Consider the following 26,501-nt stretch of genomic DNA (forward strand, 5'->3'; position numbering starts at 1 on the left):
TTCTGGAACACCCTTTGCCCCTCTTTGTAATTTCAGCTTCTCCACATCAGTTTATTTTGGTTTTCATAAAGAAACTTGCGGGGCACCTGGGTGGCTCAGTCAGTTAAGTGTCCAACTCTTGATTTCAGCTCGGGTCATGAACTCCTAGTTTGTGAGAACAAGCCCCGCCCTGGGCTCTGTGCTGACAGCACAGAGTCTGCTTGGGATTGTCTCTCTCTGCTGCCTCTCCCCCACTTGCATGCATGCTCTCTCCCTCAGAAGAAATAAATAAACATTAAATAAGAAGGAAAGAACCTTGCTTCTATCTTTGCATCATCCTGCTTTCTATAATCTTGCCTCTTGGCCTCTCTTTAAAGATTTTTGCTCTTTCTTCATGATGAGTCCCAATATTGGTCCATCTCTGAATGCCTGGCATTGAGCTCAGACTTCTTTTTGGATGAATGGATATTTTTTTTGCCTTTTTCAACCCAGCTTTTGTCTCTGTGCTTTCTAGAGTGACCTCACCTTCACTGTTTCAGACTCACTACTATCATCCTGGCATAGTGAGACAGGATTGCTCAACAGCACCCTAACACCCTGGCTAATATTCTCTTACACCTACAAGCAATCCTCCACACTGCTAAGCTGACCTCTGCCAGTGCCAGTTTCTTTCTAGCCATGTCAGGAATAAGTGCGGGTGCCTACAGATTACACCACTCCTATCTTGCAGCCAATTGGAACACAGTAGCTAAGAAGAGCTCAGTCTTCCAGGAGAGTTAGGGAGTAGTTTCCTGGTGCCATTTTGCTCGGCTTTGCCACTTCCCAGCCTTGAAGACTGAGTAGAATTGTCTTCAGTTGCTTCTGTTAGAATAGATTGTCAAGTTTTAACAGGATAAAGATCAACAGCAAGGAAGTCATGGCCTACTATCAGGAAGGTCAGAGGCCTATCCTGGCAGTACTCCAGATGAAGCTGGATAAAACCAGACAGGCCTAAAATGGCAGGTGCCATGACAGGAAACCCCTGACCAAATTAGGGAGAAAAAGCACAAGGCCCTGCTTCTGGCCATATTCTGCCCCTTAGTTAATAACCATCAATAAAAGATAGAAACCCAACCCCCAGGGTACACCTCTTTCTTTCTCTCTCTCTCTCTCTCTCTCTCTCTCTCTCTCTCTCTCTCACCTAATCACCTATATAAAGAATGTATCTTTTACTTTAATAAACTTCCATTTATGTTGCTCATCCACTGTGTTGAGTGTCTGTCCTCAAATTCTTTCTCAGGTCAAGACCAACAAGTTACCTTCCCTGACTCCCTCCAGATGGGCTGGGTCAAGGCCCTAGGGCCCGGGGTCTCCCCAGCTCACCCAACAATACTTCCACTAGCCTTAGCTCTCAAGGCAACAAAAATCCTATTCATGTTTCAAAGGCTAAGTTCAAGGCAACCTTTTCCATGAATCTTTTCTTTATTTTACCAGTCAGAATTTGTCAAGCCCTCTTTGGCAGTGTAGCATAAGAATTAACAGCTGGGCCCTGGAATCAGACTTTCTGGGTTTCAATGCTAGATGGACCACTTCCTAGCTGTGTGACCTTGGACAAATTTCTTTCTTTTTTTTAATGTTTTTATTTATTTTTGAGACAGAGAGAGACAGAGGATGAGCAGGGGAGCGGCAGAGAGAGAGGGAGACACAGAATCTGAAGCAGGCTCCAGGCTCTGAGCTGTCAGCACAGAGCCTGACACGGGGCTCAAATTCACAGACTGTGAGATCATGACCTGAGCTAAAGTCAGATGCTTAACCGACTGAGCCACCCAGGCGCCCCTGGACAAATTTAACCTGTGTTTTCTTATTGGTAAAATGGGGAAGATTACAGAAATCATCTTAAAGATAAGAAATTAAATGTCTAATCCTACATAAACCACTTTTAACAGCCTCTGGCACAGAGTAAGCACTCAATAAATATTCACTATTATGGTTAGCAACATTGGACCTGCATATTAAATTTAATACATTTTTGTTAGTATCTACTACATGACGGACACTTTACCAAGTCACGAGGCAATAGTGGTGTGTGGATAAGATAGACATGTTTCCAGACTTTTTGGAACTTACCATCTGAGAGTCTATTAAATAAGCAATCATAAAAGAAAAGGTCTTTCATTATGTTTTACTTTAAAAGACATGACAGCTTATAGAAAATGGATTTGCTAGTCTGTGAGATTAGGAAAGACTCCTCCCCACTGAAGAAGTGATGTTTAAGCTAAGATTTGAAATAGGAGTGGGAATTAACCAGGTCAAGCTGTATAGCGTGTGTATGTCAGAGAACATGTATGTGTTTGGTTTATGGGAGGATGGGGGGAGGGGGAAAAGATGTCAGAGAACATTCCAGAAGGTAAAAGCAGCATAAATGGGCCCTTTGGTAGCAGGAAGCATAGGCTGTGGAAATAGAAAAGTGTCTAAAAGCTGGAGTACACTCAGGGAGAGATTAACTTGGAATAAGTCTAGTTTAGATTACCTCCTAAAGGCAGTGGGAAGACTGAAAATTTTTAAGCAGGGAAGTGACATGGTTAAGTTACTTTCCCCCTTTATATTGAGCACTTTCCCCAGGATGCCTTGATTTAATGAAAACTGTATACATTTTAGTCATTTCCATTAGATGGTAACTTTAGTTTCCCCGTCTGAGTCCATTCACGTCGGTATGACAAAATACCACAGAGTAGCTTAGAAAAAGCAGAAATTTATTTCTCACAGTTCTGGAGATGAGAATATCAGAAGTTCTGGAAGTCCAAGATCAGAGTGCTAATCTGGTTGAGTTAAGGTCCTCTATTAGGCTACAAACTTTTCACATCCTCACATCCTGGAAGGGGCTGGGGGACTCTTTGGGGTCATGGGTATGAGAGCAGTAATCTCATTTGTGAAAGCCCCTCCCAAAGGCCACACCTCCTACCATCACATCGGGCACTGGGATTTTAACATATGCTATGAAACTTAAAGTTTCAGAGGATAGCATTCCCTGTGCGGAACAGTCCCCCAGTATATGCTAGGGAATCTGGTCCCAGCCACTGACTGAAGACATGGGCGTCTCTTTCTCACACTGGAGCCACAGCCTATCGCAGAGGACCTCTGGAAAGAGAGGTTAATCACTCAGACTAGCAACCCTCCCACTCATATCTGACAATTGCCAAGTTGGCTAAGAATTTTTTAATTGAAAGTTTTAATTTTTAACTAGGTTGTTCAGTTCAGGGTATTTTTTTTCCATGCAAAAAAAAAATGAATATGGTATAAAAAATGTGAAAAAGTCTGAACATCACAAAAGATTATTCAAGGAAATATAAGCCTGCTGCCACTCAAGATTTCCAGATTTCCATTCCACAGTTCCCCTTCTCAAGGGCAAACACTCTCTGCTTTGTCTATTTTTCCAGTAATTTCCTATGCACGTTAAAGCCTTTTTTTGCTTGCTTGTTTTTCCTTATTTATTTATTTATTTATTTACTTACTTACTTACTTACTTACTTTTTAACAGACAGTAGAAGTGTAAAGGTTAAGAGACAATGCAGAACTTAACCTTCCTGCTTAAATTAATCAACATGCAGAAACTATTCAAAACCGAGCTGGCCCAGAAGCCTTCGTGGTCAGGATTAGCTTTATCATTTCTTTCTTCCTTTCTTTTTTTTACACAAATGAAAGTATATTGCACATCTGTTACACAAATTGTTCTGTAATTATTAACATATTTAACATCTGAAAGTTTCGCTGCGTTCTCAGCCCTTCCTATGCGGTGTTTCATTGTATTATCTCATAACACCCTTTGGGCTCCCTCTGGTGAGTCTATTTCGCGGAAGGATCTGACACACAAGAGAAGTTACTGTGTCCTGTTCTCAAGAGTCATGGAGCCCGTACTGGAGTCCAGCCATGTCGCTTCAGTGCTTCACTCTTAACTCCTTTGCTCAAATACCTTTCAAATCATTGCTTGATTTTGATTTTATTCCATGCTTATTTAGGGTGGTTTTCTGTATGTTGTTTTTAACATCTCGTGATTCTCTTTTAGACCAAAGCCGACAAAAACTTCAGAACTGAATATTATGAAGAACAGATGCAAGCATTCAAACAAATTGTCCAAGAGAGGACATCTAATTTTAACGCAGATATAAATTTAAAGTTCACACCTACGGAAGCAATTGAACAGTCCAAAAGTAAACTTCAAGAAACTTCTGACAATAAAGCACCCCTAGGTCTTACAAATGCTGAGGCTAAATTTCGATTTGGGTATTCCAAAAATGAAACTTACCAACTGTTTTTGACACATTCTTCAAAGAAGGTAAGTTCAAACACTTAAACAGAGAATATGATGGGATATTTTTCAAAATAACCAAACCCCTTCTTTATGTTTTTTAATTTTTTTTAATGTTTATTTATTCTTGAGAGTGAGAGAGACAGAGCATGAGTGGAGGATGGACAGAGAGAGAGGGAGACAAAGAATCCATAGCAGGTTCCAGCCTCAGAGCTGTCAGCATAGACCCCGATGCAGGGCTCGAACTCAGGAACCGTGAGATCACCACCTGAGCCGAAGTTGGACGCCCAGCCAACTGAGCCACCCAGGCATCCCCCTCTTTTATTTATTTATTTTTTAAGATATGGGTTTAAAAATTTTTTTTTTCTTTATTTGTAAAGTTTATTTTTATTTTGAGAGAGAGAGAGAGTGAGGAGGGAAGGGACAGAGAGAAAGAGAGAGAGAGAGAGAGAGAGAATCCCAGGCAGGCTCCACGCTGACACTGATGTAGGGCTCGAACTCACAAACCATGAGATCATGACTTGAACCCAAACCAAGAGTCAGTGCTTAACAGATGAAGCCATGCAGGCACTCCCCCAAAACTGTTTCTTTTAAGTGTTTGGAGCACATAGAGCTCATTGGAAAGAGAGAGAAAAAAGAGAGAGAGGTAATAATAGTCAACAAATCCTCAAATATGTAGCTAGAAGGTCAGGAAGAAGAATGCAGACTGGAGAAGAACTTGACAGGATCTGCAGTAGTATAAGGGGGTGAGATGTTTGGTGGTGACGAACAGAGAACAAGCGTATTTAGAATTCAGAGCATACCTTTGGACTGAGATTGTGGTAATAGACTGTTCAATTTATGCTATCTTCAGAATTACAATGAAGAATCATACTGAGGAATTTTGGTAATTTACTGCAATGCCTTACACTGATGGCTATGTACTTACTATAAAGTGTCTCTAAAGTAATGATGCCATGAAATTATACACGTAGCATATGAAACTTGTCTGCTTCCTTTGTAATCACACCTTTAGTTTGAAGCTTTGCAAATGTGTTTGTTTTTTAATATTGAATCCCAATTCAGAATTTTGTTTCATCCCCTTTGAAATAAATATAGAATATACTTTCTGTAATCAGTATGATGCTGGTAAAATGTTCCTTCTTCATTTTCTGATAACACAGTCACTTATTTAGATACCCTCTCCTCCTTTAAAAAATAATAATAATTCACTCTTAGTACTTTGCTCAATCATTATAATTGTTTTGTATGGGTCTGTACATTGTCTCTATATTAACATGCATACCCATCCAAAGTATGTAGTTGGAAAATCCTTTAAGTCATGCAGAAAATATTTAATGTAGATTTCTTACGTGGCCAGGCACTGTTCCAGGTACTTAGGATACATTTGTGAACCAAACTAGGAAAGATTCCGGTCCTCATGGAACTGAAAGTTCATCGCAGAGAGATAGATAAAATAGACATAAGCGCAAAATAGCAAACCACGTAGTATTTAGAAAGTGTTAAGTGATATGGAATAAAGTGAAAAGTAGAGTAACAGAAGGGAAATCAGGAGTGCTGGGAAAATGGCAGTATTAAAAAGAAAGCTCAAGGAAATCTGAGTGAAGATTTGAAGGAGAGGAAATAACCAAATAGTCATATTTGGGATGATGCACCTGGCAAAAGGAACTGTTAGAGACGAGCATATCTGTCCATTGGCCCAGAGTGAACCAGAAGGAGAATAAGTTAGAAAGGTTACCCTGAACCAGCTCATGAAATTTAGCTTTTTCTCTGAGTGGTATGGGAGGTCACTAGAATTATTTTTTAATAGAAGATTGACATACTCTAATATAATTTAAATGATAAGAAATATGAGAGTTAAGAGCAAAAGCAAGATTTGTTGAAAGCTATTGTAAGAATCCAGGTGAGTGATGATGGACACAAGTGTAGAGTCAAGCATGACTCTAAGGTTTTTCACCTGAGCAACTGGAAAGATGAAGTTGCTACCAAACGAGATAGATGGGGCACCTGGGTGGCTCAGTCAGTTAAGTGTCCCATTCTTGATTTGGCTCTGGTCATGATCTTATGGTTTGTGAGATCAAGCTCCATGTTGGGCTCTGTGCTGACAGCATGGAGCCTGCTTGGAATTTTCTCTCTCTCTCAAAATAAATGACTACACATTTTGTAAAAAAAAAAAAAAAAAAAAAAAAAAAAAGAGAGAAAGAGAGAGAGAGAGAGAAGATCCAACACTAAACTCAAGGAACATCAATAGAAAGAGGAAGAAGCAGCAGAGGACAGCAAGATGTGGCAGGTGTAATGCCCTAGAACCTCATTACTCAAAGTGTGGTCCATGGGTCAACAACATCAGCACCACTGGGAAGCTGGAACCTCAGCCTCTAAGCCAGACCTGCTGAATCAGAATTGCATTTTAACAAGATTCTACAGGTGATGTGTTCGCACTTTACAGCTTGAGAAGAACTGCCCTAGGAGATAAGAAAAGAAACTATCAAGGAGAAAGGAGTAATGAGCTGTGCCAAATGTGCTAATATGTCAAAGAAGAGGGACTCAGAAGTAACTGCTACCGGCTTTATCACTGTGAAGGTCACTGGTGACCTTGACAAGAGAAGTTTTGTTGAAGTAGTGAGGAAAGCTGAATGACTGCATTAGATTCAAGAGAAAATGGGGAGAGAGGAATTGAAAACAGCCAGTACAGAGAGTTCTTTAAATGAATTTTGCTTTTAATGAGGACAAAGAAATGGGTAGCAAATCATTAGACAAGTGAGGCCAAGAGATTTTGACACAGAAGGAACAACTTTATGTTTGGATGGAAATGATCTAATATCTACCTCGAAAATAAGTGGGGCCAAAGAATATAATGTCTTTCTGACAAATTATACTCCTAATTTAGCAACAACGAAAAGGAATCCAAGTATGTTTTGTGCATCCTTGAGACTCCACTGAGAATTATGATGGAGTTCATCAGGAGAACTCATATGATTTATTGTATATGGAGTAAGTTTCTTTAAGATTTTTGTTAAAGACTGAATCACCGACCATCACATGGAGTGAAGTTATACACTGTGAACATCTGTGCTTCCAGAACACAGAAAGTTTGGTGTGATGTTCATATATACCAAGCTATACTTTTAAAAACTAATAATATGCTTTAAAGTTCTATGCAATCAACATGTGTTAACCACTACTCTAGAAGAACCTTAAACGAACCATCTACAAAACGATAGGTGTCAATTATAGTTTAGTTTTGGCTGGGACAGTCTATGGTTTTCTGTTGGAAATTTAAGCCATCATCTCTGGGAATGATTAACTGTTCACCTATTTAGGTCTTAAAATATTGTCCACCTTATTATTACCAAAAATTGAGTGGGGTGTCTGGGTGACTCAGTAAGTTAAGCGTCTGACTCTTGATTTCTGCCCAGGTCATGGTAGCATCGTTCATGATATCAAGCCCCGTGTTGGGCTCTATGTTGACAGCGTGGAGCCTACTTGAGATTCTCTTCCTCTCTCTCTCTCTCTCTCTCTCTCTCTCTCTCAGAATAAATAAATAAACTTAAAAAATTTGAAAGTACATAGTAGAAGGAGCAGGGAGACCTGAAGCCTACATTTATAGGACCAATCACTGCACAGTCTATTTTTGTGATTTGGGGCAAATAACTTGATACCTTTGGATCAGACTTTATTGGTCTGCAAAATGAGAAGATTAGGCTGCATACATAATGTCTACTTTTTCTTTCATTGCCAACATTCTAAAATCAACTTAATGAGGTATAATTTATAGGCAATAACACACAAATACTTTAAGCCTATAGCTTCGGGAGTTTTGACTATTGTAGGTATCCATCTGTGTAACCACCTCCTGATACAAGATATAGAATGTTCCCACCACCTCAAGAAAATTCCCTCATGCCCTTTTTCAGCCACTCCCTTACTGCCTGAGAGGCAAGCACTCCAGATTTCTCTGACTGTAGCTTGATTTCACCTGTTCTAGAACTTCATATGAGTGAAATCACAGAGTACATACTCTTTTGTGCTTGGCTTTTTTTATTCAGAGTACTATTTTTAAGATTTATTTATATTATTGCATGTATCAGTAGTTTGTTCCTTTTTTATTGCTAACTGGTATTCCTTTGTGTGAACATACCACAATTTGTTTATCAATCTTCTGTTGGTGGGCATTTGAGTTGTTTCCAGTTTTAAGCTATTCTGACTAAAGCTGCTATGAAAGTCTTGTATGGATCTTTTTGTGGGCTATTTTCTCATTGACCGTAGGTCAATATGTAGAAGTGAAATTACTGGCCATAGGGTAAATGTGTGTTTACCTTTATAAGAAACTGCTACGCAGTTCTCCAGGGGGATTAGACCATTCTACATTCCCACCGGCAGTGTTTGAGAGCCCCCGTGCTGCACACTTTCATCAACAGTTGGGACTAATGGCATTCTGAGTTTGCCACCCTACTGGGTTAAAGTATCTATGGTCACCAAAACAAAACAAACAAACACAAATTATTGCCTGGGGAAATCCTAAATTTTGTGATTTTTAACTTTGAAATAATGGCTACTAAACTCATTTATTTTCTTCTGCTCTACAACAAAGGAAAAAGTGTTCCTGCACGTGAAGGGAGTAATTCATCTGGGAAGATTTACAATGAGAAGTCGGGATGTCATGCTGACAACAACTTTCTTGGAGGACATAAAAGCTCTGCCACCTACCTACGCAAAGGGGGAATATTTTGCATTTTTGGAAACCTACGGAACCCACTACAGTAGCTCTGGGTCTCTAGGAGGACTCTATGAACTAATATATGTTTTGGATAAAGCAGCCATGGAAGAGAAAGGTACACCTAGAAACAGAGCTCTTACCTCTAAAGCTGTTTTAACCAATCATTATTCCTGTTGCTAACCTCTTTCAATGATTAAAGGCTTTCAAATAAATTCCTATACACTGCTTCTTTGAGAGAACTCTCTCTCTCTCTGCCCTTTGGCATCAAAATCCTGTTAAAACAGCAAATAGCGAATTGACTTCTAGACCTCAAACACGATGACTTGATCATGAACTTGATCATGATGACTTGATCATGACTTGATCAGCAGCACTACTACAAAATGCACAAAATTATACTGCAATTTAAGATCAGTTGGTGACGATGCTTTGAGTGGAATACTACTTAAAAAGTAGAAAAAGTACAAGAGACATAATTCACATCATCTATTTCTTAATCGATAAATGGGTTCCATTACATGTTTGTCAATACTTTTCCAAAGGACTCTTGAGCATTGGAAGGGAAATAGTGTTCTAAATTTTCTCTGAGGGAGGAGGGAGAAAGTAATATTAAGATGTAAATCTAATGTCTTAAAGCAAAGGTGGAAAATTAGTTTTACCTCATAGAATGACAAGTTTAATCATATGGTGGTAGTTGAATTGACTCCACGTTGAGCAGATGTCTGACCACGCTTGAAGTTATGGGAAAGAAGGCCATGGTTGATCATGAATGTCTGCCATGGGTTCAGGAAAGGCCTATGTACTACATAATTACCATACTGGCCTAAAGGTTTCATCTAAGCCTTTTAAGAATAAAGTGCATGCAAAGTGACTGTGTTAATAAGTTTTAATTACTCATTTCGTGAGAAATTGTGGCTGGTTGTAATATTCCTTACAGAGGAGATAGATGCCAGCATATCTCCTTTCTCTGCCCTCAAATGTTTTCAGCATGTCTCTTAGGGAGGGAAGTGTTGCCAAAAAACGTTTCCGTGGCTCTTTCTCTTAGCCTCTGTCTGTTTCAAGTGAAGAATTGGATATGGCTATGAGCTTACAGCCGGACACTGTCCTCACGATTTGTAAACATTTTAGAGATGAAACAACTATGAATATCCAGAACTAACTGCTCTTGATGCCTCAGTCTAGTCTTGAGCAGGTAGAGGCGCTGCCAGGAGAAATGGAATATGAAGTTGTTTGACTTGTACTGCCTCATAGGGCTATACCCTGTGAGACAGCGTAAGGAAGCCTCCTGAGTCCTGTCTGGCAGGCTATTTTGATAAATAGCACATGGGCAAGGGGCACAAGAGGACTGTGTCTTGAGTGACCTGAAAATCAGAAGAGAAAGGCTCAGCAACGGTGATCAAAACACAAGGAACACTTCAGGCTAAGAGTTGCCTTGGTGAAAAAGCTCCATGAGCTAAAATCTTTAATCTTGGGTAACTCAGACCTACCCACTTAAATTTACTTATCGTCTGACCTTAGTAGACAAGGATCATTAGGTCAATCCTTTGAAAAGGAAGTCATCCTTCTTGCTTCTTCATTGGCAATACCTGAGGACCAAACCACGTCCTACACCTAGATTTGGGATGTCCAGACCCTGTCTGGACAAGAAAAGGCCCACAGCTGAGGCAGAAAATCTAGCTCATTGGGATCACTTAGATATTTTCATACCCATCTTTGGAATCAAAGTCTTTATGCTTCCTAGGTTAAAGTTGGAAATCTAGTATTCTGGATTCCTTGCATGGCCTTCCATTTTTATCCTCCCTCTTCCTTTCATAGGGAAATCCACCTGATATTTCTCAAGTTCTCACTAGTTGTGGGTACACAAAAAATATTTGCTGAATAAATGAATGCTTAAATGTCCCCAGATCCCTACTTCTATATTTTACTATGAAACCCTGGGACTAACTTCACTTCTCCCTTTCCTTTTTCACAAAGCATTTGTGTGTGTGTGTGTGTGTGTGTGTGTGTGTGTGTGTGTGTTCTGAAATGGTAAATAAGACTGGAAACTGACATGGTCAATGAACTGAGGCAGTTTACCCTTGTAATAAAATAATCATTTTCTCTTCTAAATAGATAATAAAGTATATACTTGAATTAAATATTAGGATTTTTCTTCCTAGTAACTGTAGTATCCACACACCAGTGAGTCAGCTTCCAAAACTGATGTCTACTAAGTAGCATTCATAGGACCAAAGCAGAGTTGTCGCATGTATAAGCCATCTGCTCAAAGCAATGAACTCACTACCTTAATGAACAGAGTCTTCCAAAGAGGAATCTGAGATGTTGATGCATCCCACGACCAAATTATGAAGTCAATACAGAGAAGTGCTTAACAGCCAGACAACTCTGGTTCATATGGTAACTTGGCTAATTGCTGAATCCCACTGGCAGGTAGCTTATCTGCTCTGTCATTCCATATCCTCATCTGTAAAATGAGGATAATAGAACTTACCTTGAAAGGTTAATGTGAGGATTAAATTAATTGACGTTTGGAAAGATTTTGGGTATATGATGAACATTGAATATATGTTAGACATCAAAGTCTGTCTCCCATGATGTTAGAAGTAAAGGACTTTACTGTAACTGCCCTGTTCTGAGTGATGGCTCTTTTAAACAAGAAGTAAATTTATATGTCCTTTGTTAGTAAGTTGACGAGCAAATTCAAAAGGAGGCCACTAGATTCTAATATTATCCATTCATCATTTGATGGACTTTGAGGCTCTTTCCATAATTTGGCTATTGTTGAAAGTGCTGTTATAAACATTGGGGTACGAGTGTCCTATGCATCAAAGCAGAGCAGATATGACCTTGCATTTGAGTTCAGTAATAATGTCTAGGAATCCGAGTATGTTTCTTACAAAATAGTACAATTGAAATGTATTTATTGAAATAATTTAGACCTTATTTAATGATTTTCAACTAAATACATTAAACAGGTGTTGAAATAAGGGATGTACAGAGATGCCTCGGGTTTAGTTTGGATGCTTCTCTGAATGCTGGAGCTGAACTCACAGGAAAGATCAATAAAAACGATTGTTTAAAGAGGGGTGAAGGTGGAACTGGTAAGTATGGCCTACCTCACTAGTTTAAAAAAAAGGAGGAGGTGTTGTCAATGAACACTGCCCCATCACTATGAACTCTCTTTATTGTCCATCCCCTTTACTAAACAAACAAGCAAAACCTTTGAGTGATTTAAAACTTTTATTTTTACCGTGGTATGAACACAAGTACCCATGGACATGTATTCATTGGAAACATCATTGCTCAGGCCACACAGTGTGCAGCTCTCGGAAAGGCACTTACACTGTAGTCTGTAGATTCGTACGTTTATCCTGGCAACGGTAGAAGGCCAATGATAGAAAACGTCTTCAGCAAAAATCTCCTTTCCCCCCCTAATTTTAGCAAAGTTTCTGAATAGGCTAGTGGCATACTGTATGTGACCGTAAACAGAGGAGAAGACTGAAACCATTTCCCTAATTCAGCCTTCCTCCTGGCTCCAAACCCCTAATCCAATGAGCCAAAGTGTATAAACTTCCAGTTATAAGATAAATAAGTACTGGAGATGTAATGTACAACCTGATGACTGTAGCTAACAGTGCCGTGTGATATACTGGAAAGTTGCTAAGAGAGCAGAAACTAAAAGTTTTCAGCCCAGGAAAAGATAAATTGTTTGTAGCTGTACAAGGTGATGCAGGTGGTAATCATTTTGTGATATATGTGTATGGCAAAGCATTCTTTCTAAGTAGACCTTAAACTTTTACAGTGTGTCAATTATATCTCAATAAAACTGGGGGTGGGGGGGAAGTAATCCCAACCCATCCTTAACATTCAACCAGTGCATAACTTTTTTAAAAACATAAATATCTTTAGTATAAATGTTGCTTGTGTTGTTAATACTTAGCAGATTTACAAGCATGAGATAGTGCTAGAGTGCTCAATTTTTACTCTAATCAGAAATCCCTGAGAATATTTTTGGACATACAAATGCTTGAGACTTCCCTTTAGAGAAGCAGCTGATAGTGGGGAGGCAGAGAGAGAAAAGCCTAGTGTTTTTAAAAGCATACCAACCACTAACATGTGGCCATGATAAGAAACCACTGATGAGTGCAAAAAAAAAATTGAACTTGCCATCGAAAGTCCTAATTTCAATATTTGACCCTCAGGCTAGTCTTGGGGTAGTCACTCCACCTCTCTGAGTCTCAGTTTTCTTATCTATAAAAATGAAAAAAGATAAACAAAAATCTTCTTGAAATTCCTTCCAGCTCAAAAAATTTACAACTCTATAAGATTCACAAAAGTGTGTTAAAAGTCTGGAGAGAGAAACTGAAGGAGAGAGGAGTAGGAATTTAGGATGGAAAAAAATTTTGTTTTTCACCTGATTCTTTTTTACACTCTCTGATTTTTTTTTGTAATATTAAATTAGTTTGAAGCAAAGTTATATAAAATGTAATTATGAAGTAAGTCTGAAAACAAAAAATTTCTAGTACATCCCAAAAGTCACGTTTAGTTCCCACGTATGCATGGGCATAAGTGATGACTTTGGAATCATCAATGTATCTAAATCATCATTTTTTTTAAGACAACTGGAGTCTACAATTGAATACTAATAAAACTTGCTCTTGGAGATTTTGGGTGAAAAAATTATATAAGTAAAATTCAATAAATATATTAGACTATACTTTTTGAAAAGGTTCAATAAATGTTGATCAAATGTCACAGAACTATAAATATTTCACTTATATCCTCTTTCTCTTCTCAGTAAACATCACTAGTGATAACCTTATAGATGATGTTATTTCACTCATAAGAGGAGGAACCCAAAAATATGCATATGAGCTGAAAGAGAAGCTTCTCAAAGGAGCCAAAACGGTTGATATGACTGACTTTGTAAATTGGGCCACTTCCTTAAATGATTCTCCAGTGCTCATAAGTCAAAAAGTAAGGGATGTTTATTTTCTTTTTTTTTTTTCCTATTCTATAAGGTCCAATGAAAATTTTTATTTATTTATTTTTAAAGGTAATAATATATTTTTATTTACATGCATATAATCATAAGCTTTTTATTTATTTTTTTAAATATGAAATTTATTGTCAAATTGGTTTCCATACAACACCCAGTGCTCATTCTAACAGGTGCCCTCCTCAATGCCCATGACCCACTTTCCCTTCTCCCCCAGCCCCCATCAACCCTCAGTTTATTCTCAGTATTTAAGAGTCTCTTATGGTTTGCCTCCTTCCCTCTCTGTAACTTTTTTTCCCCCCTTCTCCTCCCCGCCCTGGTCTTCTGTTGAGTTTCTCAGGATCCACATATGAGTGAAAACATATGGTATCTGTCTTTCTCTGTATGGCTTATTTCACTTAGCATCACACTCTCCAGTTCCATCCACGTTGCTACAAAAGGCCATATTTCATTCTTTCTCATTGCCACGTAGTATTCCATTGTGTATATAAACCACATCTTCTTTATCCATTCATCAGTTGATGGACTTTTAGGCTCTTTCCATAATTTGGCTATTGTTGAAAGTGCTGTTATAAACATTGGGGTACGAGTGCCTCTATGCATCAGCACTCCTGTATCCCTTGGATAAATTCCTAGTAGTGCTATTGCTGGGTCATAGGGTAGATCTATTTTTAATTTTTTGAGGAACCTCCACACTGTTTTCCAGAGCGGCTGCACCAGTTTGCATTCCCACCAACAGTGCAAGAGGGTTCCCGTTTCTCCACATCCTCGCCAGCATCTATAGTCTCCTGATTTGTTCATTTTAGCCACTCTGACTGGCATGAGGTGGTATCTCAGTGTTGTTTTGATTTGTATTTCGGTGATGAGGAGTGACGTTGAGCATCTTTTCATGTGCCTGTTGGCCATCTGGATGTCTTCTTTAGAAAAGTGTCCATTCATGTGTTCTGCCCATTTCTTCACTGGATTATTTGTTTTTTGGGTGTGGAGTTTGGTGAGTTCTTTATAGATTTTGGATACTAGCCCTTTGTCCAATATGTCATTTGCAAGAATCGTTTCCCATTCCATCGGTTGCCTTTTAGTCTTGTTGATTGTTTCCTTTGCAGTGCAGAAGCTTTTTATCTTCGTGAGGTCCTTCATTTTTGCTTTTAATTCCCTTGCCTTTGCAGATGTGTCAAGTAAGAAATTGCTGCAGCAGAGGTCAGAGAGGTGTTTTCCTGCTTTCTCCTCTAGGGTTTTGATGGTTTCCTGTCTCACGTTCAGGTCCTTCATCCATTTTGAGTTTATTCTCGTGAATGGTGTAAGAAAGTGGTCTAGTTTCAGGAATGTTTATTTTCAAATAGAAGACTTTAAAATTTTCTTATTAAATGTAACTGTTGGTTCAGATGAACGGTTAACTTCTTCTGAAAGAGATGTGAGCATTCAAATGCACTCCTATGTCATCCCTGGAAAGAAGTGTGACATAGAGGAAAGGCATGACGTGTGGCATCACACCAGCCCAGGATGAGTTCAGCTCTCTGTCCTTCTCTAAATGTGTAAAGTTTTCTGACCTCTGCAATGCTAAATTCTCCGGGGCTTCATGTTTATTTTGAGGATTTAATAAGATTGCTTGTGTAGAGCCTGTAGCACAGACTGGCACCAAATAGGTGCCCAAGAATTGTTAGTTCCCTTCCATCTGCCCCTGGTTGTCCCTTGCCATCAGGTGGCATCATACCACCACTTCCAACACAGGAGAATCTTTAAGGGCCTTCATGAAAGGGAAGTGCATGAGGTCTCAGAAAATAAGACCAAGGGTGAGCGGTTCTTATGGTCCAGAAATTCTTTCTTTTTTGTATCTTGATTATAGTCTTGAGTTTATAAACCCATTAGTACTTATTTCTAGGGGAAACACACTGCATTGTAATCATAAAGATATAAATGCCAGTGTCATTTAGCCCCATCATTCTTCTCCCCAAACTAACCAAAAAGAGTAAGTGTTTTCCTTTATTCCATATTTGTTTTCCTACTTCCCTTTATAGCTTTCCATTTTCCCTGTGTGTTATAAAATTTTCCCTCAGGTCAAGTTATCTTTTACCTCAATTTCAGTTGGATTAACTTGAGTTACAGTCATGTTGGCATTTTGATAGGACTAGTTATTAGAGATTTTTGTCACTTCATCCCATTTTATTGTCTTTAAAGAATGAGTGAAGCTACCAAAACCATCTCATTTATGAGAGGGAAGAAATCGGAAACTGGAAAATTGTAGTCTTTTCCTTTTAGATTGCAGAAATCTAGCCATTCATAAATGTGCTGACATATCTATGAAACTTCAAATATTTTGCCCCACAGGTAGGACAAAAAGGGAGAAAAAGTTGGCCAAATTTGCATGTCTATATGTGAAATTAAAGCCAGAAGAGATCTTTTTTGTTTTATTATGTTTAAATAATATTTATTTGAAATAATAATTATTTGAAACTCAATAAAAATAGATCTGTCAGAAAATCTTAAATAAGAATTAATTTGGAAGATGTTTACATCCAGATGGACACAAATTGTCTTGTCTTCTCATCTCTAAATTCAGCTGTCCTTGTATGGATCCAAACTTGTTCCCTGATTTTAATCATAGTCCAGTATATTCTAGAGCCAATTTATTTTTTTTTTTAACGTTTATTTATTTTTGAGACAGAGACAGAGCATGAACGGGGGAGGGTCAGAGAGAGAAGGAGACACAGAATTGGAAGCAGGCTCCAGGCTCTGAGCCATCAGCCCAGAGCCCGACGCGGGGCTCAAACTCACGGACTGTGAGATCGTGACCTGAGCCAAAGTCGGACGCTCAACCGACTGAGCCTGGACGCTCAACCGACAGGCGCCCCTATTCTAGGGCCAATTTAAAGAATCTCAAGTAAATAAAGCATCTGCTGAAGATTTACTACTAGATTTACCAGAACTATTCAAAGACCTTCATTAACTCTATGGGACAGTCCTGCTGGCTGGATGCAAAGTATAGTTTATCCTATTTTCAAGGGCAACTATTGACTCCAGATATTTATTTATTTATTTATTTATTTATTTATTTATTTATAGCAAGTGGGGGGGAGTGCAGAGGGAGAGAGAATCTCAAGCAGGTTCCACACCCAGCATAGAGCCCAACCCAGGGCTCAATCTCATGACCATGAGGTCATAACCTGAGCTGAAATCAAGACTCAGACACAACCAACTGAGCCACCCAGGTGCCCTGACCTCCAGATTTTTAGATTAGTAGGCATTCCATCTAAAATACCTGTATAACCTTCTTTATTCATACATGGGAAGCCTGGGCTTTTCAGATCAATATTCTACCTAAGAAAATGGCAACTATAGTGAGTCACCCAGCAACCACTTTTTAAAATTTATCTTCTTGTAGATAAAGCTCAGAAAATAGTTAAAATATTGTGTTCTTTATTGACTTTGCATGACTTTTAAATCCCTAAAGAGATATGAGATATAGTGTGGTTTGACCTTGAAATAGATTCCAAGTTATTTTGATTTTATAAATGCAGAAGTGGGTTTTTTTTTTTGTTTTTTTTTTGTTTTTTTTGGTCAATTAGAAGCTATTCCATGAGGTAATTAAGCAAGCTATAATCACTAATTAATTCTTTGGTAAGTTGAAGCATTCAATTTTCTATGGATGACACCTTCAAACATCAGGGATAGTCTTAAGAATTGATCCTTCTATTTAACTATTTAAAGAATTGGTGAAACCTCTTCCCACCCACACTCCCCACCACACTAAACTATTAACCAGCTTATGTTTAATCCTCTGAGCAAATGAAATCCATTATCTAGATATTTATGTTGCAAACAGTTTATCTTGGAGAGAACACTGGGAGGTTATATTACTCTAAAGAATTTCACAGAGATTTTCTAAGTAAAGCAGTTATATATAACACAACACAACATAACAGCGTAATTTAATATACTTTTCCACACTAACCTAAGAAACAAATAAAATAAAAAATAAAGTAACTATGGCCATGCTCTATGAAGTAGAACCTCATGGCTCTGATTCTCCATTTGTCCGTGTGCTTCAGCAGATCCCAAACCTCTGTTTGAGGAATGTGTTGACCCAGCCCAAGAATTTTTTCTCAGCCCTTCTTCAGGCAGAGGAGAAAGAGCCTCACTTTCAGTATTCGCTTTTGTCAGAGTCTTCAACTTTCATGAAAGTATATTATTTCTATTTCCAGCTGGCCTGAATGTTAACACAACATTTCTACATTTTATCTCAACAGAATAGCTGAACTTTGGTTTCTTCTTAAGCTTACCACTACAAACTAGTTATAAAAATGTCAGTTGAGGAAATTACATTTATTAATGATTGCCTGAGAGATATAAAGTTTATTATTTCCTCTAAAGCAATAGCAGCAGAGATCAGTATAGCTAGCATGTAGCAAATTGGCTTCCTGTAAAGTTTTGTTTTTGCCAAGTTATATAACTCACTGCTTTATTTACTAAAAGGATGTTACATAATACAGTGTCTCCTTTATGAGAACTCATGGGAGATATTACTCTTTAAACTCAGTTTCATGGATCATTTTGTTTCTCTTGTGAACGACGTAAATATTTCTTAAATGCATGTGACCATTAAATTCAGTTGTCTTACTTAGTGCACTAGAAAATATCCCCAAATTTGTGACCCACCTCATGCCAGTGGGTCAGTCCTCCTAGCATGAATTTTGTGTTGCCTTTGCCTTCATCTTGCCTTTTATCCTCCGTCCTCCCTCTCTTGTTTCCCTCAACCAATCTTATGCACCCACATGTCAAGCTATATTGAGCACTTTCTGGAACAACCTAGGTAATAATGAATTATTTACCTGCCATTTTTGTTGTGCAACTCTTCGCAGTGAGGCATCGGATGTTAAAGAGCATAAGTATTTCAAGGACCTGTAGTCATGGTGCTCTGTGTTGTCCTCATTACAGTTATAAAGATGTAGTGAAAGTCAGTCCTAACTCACTTGTATAGGGATAAAAATAACACTCATATGGGGCGCCTAGGTGGCTCAGGCAGTTAAGCCTCCAACTCTTGATTTCAGCTCAGGTCATGATCTCATGGTTTGTGGGCTTGAGATCCACGTAGGGCTCTGCGCTGACAATGCAGGAGTCTGCTTGGGATTCTCTCTCCGTATATATAGAAACCTCGGGGCGCCTGGGTGGCGCAGTCGGTTAAGCGTCCGACTTCAGCCAGGTCACGATCTCGCGGTCCATGAGTTCGAGCCCCGCGTCGGGCTCTGGGCTGATGGCTCGGAGCCTGGAGCCTGTTTCCGGTTCTGTGTCTCCCTCTCTCTGCCCCTCCCCCATTCATGCTCTGTCTCTCTCTGTCCCAAAAATAAATAAACGTTGAAAAAAAAAAGAAACCTCAATTTACTTCATTTTATTTTTTTTTTTAATTTTTTTTTTTTCAACGTTTATTTATTTTTGGGACAGAGAGAGACAGAGCATGAACGGGCGAGGGGCAGAGAGAGAGGGAGACACAGAATCGGAAACAGGCTCCAGGCTCCGAGCCATCAGCCCAGAGCCCGACGCGGGGCTCGAACTCATGGACCGCGAGATCGTGACCTGGCTGAAGTCGGACGCTTAACCGACTGCGCCACCCAGGCGCCCCTTTTTTATTTTTTTTTTAATGTACTTCATTTTTAAACTATATTTCAATTTATTTGTATGTTAGCATGTTTCATGTTTCATGACTACAAATAGTAGAAAGATACAATTAGCTAGTGTAGGAGACAAAGGAGAACTGTTCTCTTAATTAATGGAAAGCCAAAGTTTATCAGAAAAAGACACTTCACCAAGTACATTTTCATTGTTCTTTGTCTTCTTGAGGGAGTTTTGCCTCCAGGGTTTGAGGCTTCTCTGAAATTATGGTCATTACATGGCCTTCCTCTTTATCTCTTTGAACACTTTGTTTATGCATTTCATCCACATTGTAGTTTCCCCATGACCCTCTCTTCCTGTATCTTAGATTATCTGGCCTTGACTTTCCTTTAAAAGGTAAAACAAGATGAATGTCTTTTCCCAAAAATCAAAATAACTCTGCCACATGCTTATGTTGTTCATGCCAATGTGGCAATGTCTGTAAGAGGCTACTTTCTTCCAAATAAATATAACATAGTTAAAATCTAAATCCTATATACTAATTTATAAAAGAGTGTGCTGGTGAACATTTACATTGACTGTGGAAGTTCTTGGTATATTCTGGATATAAGCCTAGTCTCACTTAAAGGTATTATAAAAGGTTTTTTTCATTTGAGGACCTTCACCTTTCAATGATATTTTTTGTAACAGATGTTCTCCTTTTTACTTTTTATTTTGAAATAATTTTAGACTTACTGTAAAATGGCATAAATAGTACAGACAGTAAACCTGCAAAAATAGCAGAGTTCACATGCACCCTACAACCGGCAGCCCCTGATGTTAACAACTTACACAACCATCGTGCAGTTAATCAAAATAAGAAAATTAGCATTGTCTAACCTACAGAGCCTATTTAAAATTCACCAGTTTTTCCCCTAATATCTTTTATCTGTTCCAAGATCCGATCAAGATCCCTCACTGCAACTAGTTGTAATGGCCCCTTAGTCTCCTCGATTCTGGGACAGTTTCTCAGACTTTTCTCATCTTTCAGGACCTTGACATTTTTTTGATGAGTCAGCTGTTATGTCAAATGTCCCTCAATTTAGGCTTAGAGAAGATTGAGGTCATCCATTTGGAAAGATACCACAGAAGTGACGTTGCGTCCTTCTCAGTACATCATATCAGGAATTATAATGTTGGGTTTTTTATTTTGACATAGTCAAATATATATATTTTCTTTCATTATAGTTAGTGCCATTATGTCCTGTTTAAAATCTTTCCCTACTTCAAGGTCTTGAAGATGCTGCCCTATACATTTTCTTCCAGAAGCTTTATTGTTTTGCTTTTACTTTTTGATCTACAATCAAACTAGATTTGTTTTTCTGTGAGTGATATAACCTTTGAAGTGACCTTTTAAGAAATCTCCTATGAATATCTCATTGTCCAAGAACGATTTCTATCATTGATTATATCTATTAAAATCAAATATCAGTCTACTTTCAAAGTGCTATGACTTTTTACTTAGATGATTTTAAGATCTACTCCATTATCTTTGTTTTTTTTAGTAGTTTTACCCTGATATGGCTATATGTGAAAAGAAAAAATTATAACCTTGCTTTTCATTAATGGGGTACCTCTGTATCTTCCACTGGCTTGTTTTACTCTCAGCCATTAGCTCTTCAAATATTGCTTCTTAAATATTCTCTCCTTCTGGGACTCAAATTATATGGATCTTTTCTCTTCTCCCCCTATCCATTTTTACTATTACTACTTTAGAGAGAGAGTGGGAGAGTCATAGAGCTCCAGCATGGAGCCCGATGCGGGGCTTGATCCCACGATCCTGGGATCATGACCTGAGTCAGAATCAAGAGTCAGATGCTTAACTGACTGAGCCACCCAGTCACCCTGTCTTTTATGTTTCCTACCTTCTTTCTGTATTTCCCAATCTTTTATCACTTTATGCTTCATTGTCAGTATTTTCTCCTTACCTATATTCTAATTCATTAATTTTGCTTCTGTTGTATCACGGCTTCTATTTAACCAGTCCATAAACTGGCATATTAATGTCAACTTTTTTTTTTTTAACATTTATTCATTTTTGAGAGACAGAGAGAGACAGAGCGTGAGTGTGGAGGGGCAGAGAGAGAGGGAGACACAGGATCTGAAGCAGGCTCCAGGCTCTGAGCTGTCAGCACAGAGCACGGTGGGGGGCTCGAACTCACAAACTGTGAGATCATGACCTGAGCTGAAGTCAGAAGCTTAATCGACTGAGCCACCCAGGCACCCCCAAAATGTTTATTTAGTTGTTTTGAGACAGAGAGAGAGCAAGGGTGGGGGGAGACGAGAGAGAGAGGGAGAATCCAAAGCAGGCTCCAGGCTCTGAGCTGTCAGCACAGAGCCCGATGTAGGGCTCGAACCCACGAACCTCAAAACGGTGACCTGAGCTGAAGTCAGACGCTTAACTGACTGAGCCACCCAGGTGCCCCTAATATCAACTTATAATATCTTTATTTGTTTATTTTTCCCAAGTCCTCTGTTTTAAAAAGTAACTTCTGGTTTTCTGCTACAATTGCTGATCTTCTCCCTTATGGCCCGACTCATGTAAACATAGCGCTTCAAAAGTCTGTCTGGTAGATCGAATCTTGTCATCCTCACAGCTCTGCTTTAGCTTCTAGGGTTTCTACTGGTTCTTGTTCATGTCACCTTGTTTCCTGTGTACCTAGTTATTTTTATTGGGGGCTGAGTATTACACTTTAAAAATTCTTCTAGGAGTAGCGTGAGGCCTTGGAATGATTTTCTTTTCTTCCAAAGAAAATATATGTTTACATCTGGAAAGCTTCTGGGGTTACAATGATTCAAGATTTTTTTAACGCGAACCAGACTGCAGTCTCTGCAAGGCCACCCACTTCTGGCTCCCTCTCACTTCCAGGACTGTAGGGCTTTGGGTCTCAACCCAAAGCATGGCTTCTTTTCCTTTGCTGTCCCTGAATACTAACCTTACCCCCACCCCCACCAGCCCAGTGATGTGCTCCTTTACCTCAGTCCCTCTGCAGCCTGTTCCCAAATTAGGCAAATGGGTCAAAAGGGGACTGTGGCCCATAAATACTAGGCTCACCTCCCAGAATTTCCACCTCCTCCCAGAACGTAGCCCAATATGTATTACCTCATTAACTCTCCAGGGCCTTCAAGCAGATTTTTAATTTTGGTTTTATTTGTCATTGCCCTCAGAGAAAAAAAGTTCAGTTGACATTATTCAATCCATCATTACCCACATGTAGTATTTTTGTTTTAATCTCTTTCTTGAGTCTTTGGATTCCAGTTCCTTTTACATTTGTAGCCTCCTGTTTCAAAGTGCTATGCCACCCAAGGACCTCAGTTTCTAATGATTTATTTACTCAAACAAGTCTTTGAGTCACACAACTGAATTTGCTGATATAGACACCTTCTACATATGTTGTGGCTTTTCCACCATAAGAATTTTGTTGTTGTTGTTGTTGTTGTTGTTGCTGTTGTTGTTGTTTTAGAGAGAGAGCTAGCGAGTGGGGGAGAGGGGCAGAGGTAGAGAAAGAGAGAATCTCAAGCTGTTTCCAGGCTCAGCGCAGAGCCTGATACAGGTCTCAATCCCAGGACCCTGGGATGCTCAACTGAGTGAGCCACCCAGGCACCCCTCCACCACAGCGACATTTCAAATTCTGTATGACTGGAATGTTCTTCTTTCTGTCCCAGCACCCTCAAATCTCAGCGGAAGGGTCATTTTCTCAGGAAAGCCCTTCCAAGCTTCCTCGATTCAGTTGTAGCAACTATGTATTTGACCCCAGGAATTTATGCAGAAGAAACCATATTACTTCATTTTCTTTAATTCTAATTAAATTTGGTATTGAGATTCCATCCCTTCCTACTGCTGGAAAATTTATCCTTTAATCATTTGTTGGATGGGGTTCAGGGAGGTCTTATTGCCCAGATCAATACAAGAACCCTGATGCTTCAGTTGGGGAACTGGGAATATATGTATATATTTAATCCACGGGGGTCACCCTAATAACCTCATTGTTCAAACTCACATGTTCCCTTGAAGTCAAGTGGTTCCAAGCCTTCTATGCCAAGATTGTACATGGGAGTCCTTGGCAAAACTGGATCCCTAGTCCTTGATATGGGCCTGCCTTCTCTAGGGACTCTCTGCTTTTCCTCAAATAGCTGCCAGAGATCCAGTTTATGGTTTCTTGTCCCCTGAGGGACGTACTAAGTCAGGAGGAATCTCCTGCCTCAGTGGCATTCTTCTCACATCCTTTCTCCCAGTAAAAATTCCTCAGTGAGTTCAGGCTTTTATGGGTGGGGGAAAGCCAACAAAGAATTTGCCTTCAGGGGCTTTCTGATCTTGGCCTTGCACACAAAGCCCCAGTTTGACAAGAGACACTGGCTACCTGTTGGAAGCGAGGAGGAGGGGAAAAGGCAGCATAAACAATTCACAAAATAATGTCAGTATGTTATCCTGAGAAAAGTTTAAGTCCATGATTGTCCATTTTTAAAACACATATACCCATCCCGTATAGTGCCTATCATGGTTTCCGTTTTATCTGTGTGATTATTTTAATATCAGTCTTCTTGCTTGCATAATGTGACCTCCTAACCTCCATAATGATCACAGAGATCATGCCTAGCTTTGATCACTCCTATAGTCTATCAGCAAACATCATACCTGCCAATAATAATCATTCAATAAGCCTTTGTTGAGGGGCACCTGGGTGGCTCAGTCGGTTAAGCGTCCGACTTCGGCTCAGGTCAGGATCTCACGGTCTGTGAGTTCGAGCCCCGCGTTAGGCTCTGTGCTGACAGCTCGCAGCCTGGAACCTACTTCGGATTCTGTGTCTCCCTCTCTCTGACCCTCCCTCATTCATGCTCTGTCTCTCTCTGTCTCAAAAATAAATAAACGTTAAAAAAAAAAAAAAAAACCTTTGTTGAATTAATGAATGGACAAATAATTCAGTGAATGGTACTGCACAAGCTCCATCAGTAGAAAAAGTTCTGAAATTAAATATTTTGCTTTCTTGTAGCTGTCTCCTATATATAATCTGGTTCCAGTGAAAATAAAAGACGCACACCTAAAGAAACAGAATTTAGAAAGAGCCCTTGAAGATTATATCACTGAATTCAATGTGAGGAAATGCAACCCATGCCAACATGGAGGTACTGTGATCCTGCTGGATGGAGAATGTCTGTGTACCTGCCCAATGGCATTTACAGGAATTGCCTGTGAAACCAGAAAAAAACCAAAAACTTCTCAAGGTGAGAGCAACTTATTTTATATCACTAGGGACAAAACTATGCATTTTGAGGTTACTTAATTTGAAAATTAGGTCTTAAACTAGCATGTATTAAATGTCTAGGCTATCCATGTAAACAGAGGATAAATAGTGAACACATAAAATGGACAAAGCAGACTTTATAGGTCTTTTAGCATGCAATTTTACATCTTCTACCTCTACATTTAAACAGAACTATTATTTTTTTAACTGTAATGATTGGCCCTTGAACAACATGAGTTTGAACTGAATGAGCCCACTTATATGTGGATATTTTACAGTATAGTACTATACATATATTTTCTCTTCCTTACAACTTTCTTAATAAAATTTTCTTTTCCCTAGCTTACTTTATTGTAATAATACCCTATATAATACATATAACATACAAAGTGTGTATTAATCAACTCTTTATGTTATTGGTAAATCTTCTGGTCAACAGTAAGCTCTTAGTAGTTAAGTTTTGGGAGAGTCAAAAGTTATACATAGATTTTCAACTGTGTGGGGCATCAGTACCCCTAACCTTTGTTAGCATTGTTCAAGGGTCAACTGTAATTTTTTTAAGCAAGTAAGCAAAATTCCTAATCTCTCTAAAAGTCTTTTAATATTTTTCAATGAAGGTTTCTTCACATGTTCTTATAAATACCCTTGCATAAGATGCACCTCAAAGTTGAACACCCAAGACCTATGTCTTTTAGGTTTGCTTTTTCGGATTGCAAGAAACAGATACAGACAATACAATTGCCTCCACAATTACAGTTCGTGTTTATGAAGACCTGAAATATAATTTATCACTGTTAAAGATACAAAACCCTCTCAAGATATTCAAAAATTGCTGTAGCAACCTAATTATCTTGTTGTTAATACTGTAATAACACTGCCACTTTCATGACTCGGTTTCTCTCTCTCTTTATCACCTCTGCTTCTACTGCTTCTGACTATCTTTTCTCAGTGCCTTCTGCATTCAAAATTTCCTAAGACTCTATGGAGGATGTCATGGTACACAGCCCGGGTCTGCCTTCAGGATCAAGCACCCATCCCCCCACCTCCTATGAGTGTTACCTGCTGACATTTCACAGCTGAGTCTCTCTTCAGGAATTGCCCTGTAACAAGGGAGTGGTGCCCAAGATTATGCTCCCAGTCTGAAAGAAGCCCATATCTGATAACTGGTCAATGTGGTTGGTATCTGATGGGCCGTCCCTCTTGCGTCAATTGGGACAGCTCTGGAACACTATTCAGCTTTGGAGCTTCTTGTATGATTTGCTGAAGCCTCTGTTGCAAGAGCATTACAATTGAACTTCCCCTTATTCCCAATTGTGCTCCCCATACTCCTAACATATTTTCCCCCCAAAACACATGCTAATAAATCTATTGCATACAAACTCAGATGCTCGGAGTCTCTTTCCAAGGAAATGCTATCTGCTACAAAATCTGGTTGGGTCAATTGAATATTATTCCATTATCCAATACATAGTGTTCCAAACAGGAGGAATTTCTAATGATAGCATAAGCTCCTGGCCTTCCTTATGTCTGTTCTATATATAGCGGACTTTTGCCAAGGCACTGACTTTTGTTTCAAACATATATGGACACAGTAGCAGGGTCAATTATCTAAAACAAGGTTTTTATATGTTTGCT

At 39.0% G+C, this 26,501-nt stretch overlaps 1 protein-coding gene across 1 annotated transcript in view; it reads left to right on the top strand.

Annotated features, from left to right (window-relative positions):
- C9 (complement C9) overlaps positions 1 to 26,249 on the top strand; it is a 53,775-nt gene extending 27,526 nt beyond the window's left edge. The window contains exons 6-11 of the mRNA XM_030330781.1: positions 4,022 to 4,291; positions 8,856 to 9,096; positions 11,957 to 12,082; positions 13,780 to 13,958; positions 24,615 to 24,846; positions 25,816 to 26,249. Coding sequence (XP_030186641.1) covers positions 4,022 to 4,291; positions 8,856 to 9,096; positions 11,957 to 12,082; positions 13,780 to 13,958; positions 24,615 to 24,846; positions 25,816 to 25,841 — 1,074 coding nt within the window. The 3' untranslated portion in view covers positions 25,842 to 26,249. The remainder of the gene's footprint in view (positions 1 to 4,021; positions 4,292 to 8,855; positions 9,097 to 11,956; positions 12,083 to 13,779; positions 13,959 to 24,614; positions 24,847 to 25,815) is intronic.
- The last annotated feature ends 252 nt before the right edge of the window (positions 26,250 to 26,501 follow it).

The sequence above is a fragment of the Lynx canadensis genome, chromosome A1 (assembly GCF_007474595.2).
Source record: "Lynx canadensis isolate LIC74 chromosome A1, mLynCan4.pri.v2, whole genome shotgun sequence".
In the NCBI taxonomy this organism is placed as follows: domain Eukaryota; kingdom Metazoa; phylum Chordata; class Mammalia; order Carnivora; family Felidae; genus Lynx; species Lynx canadensis.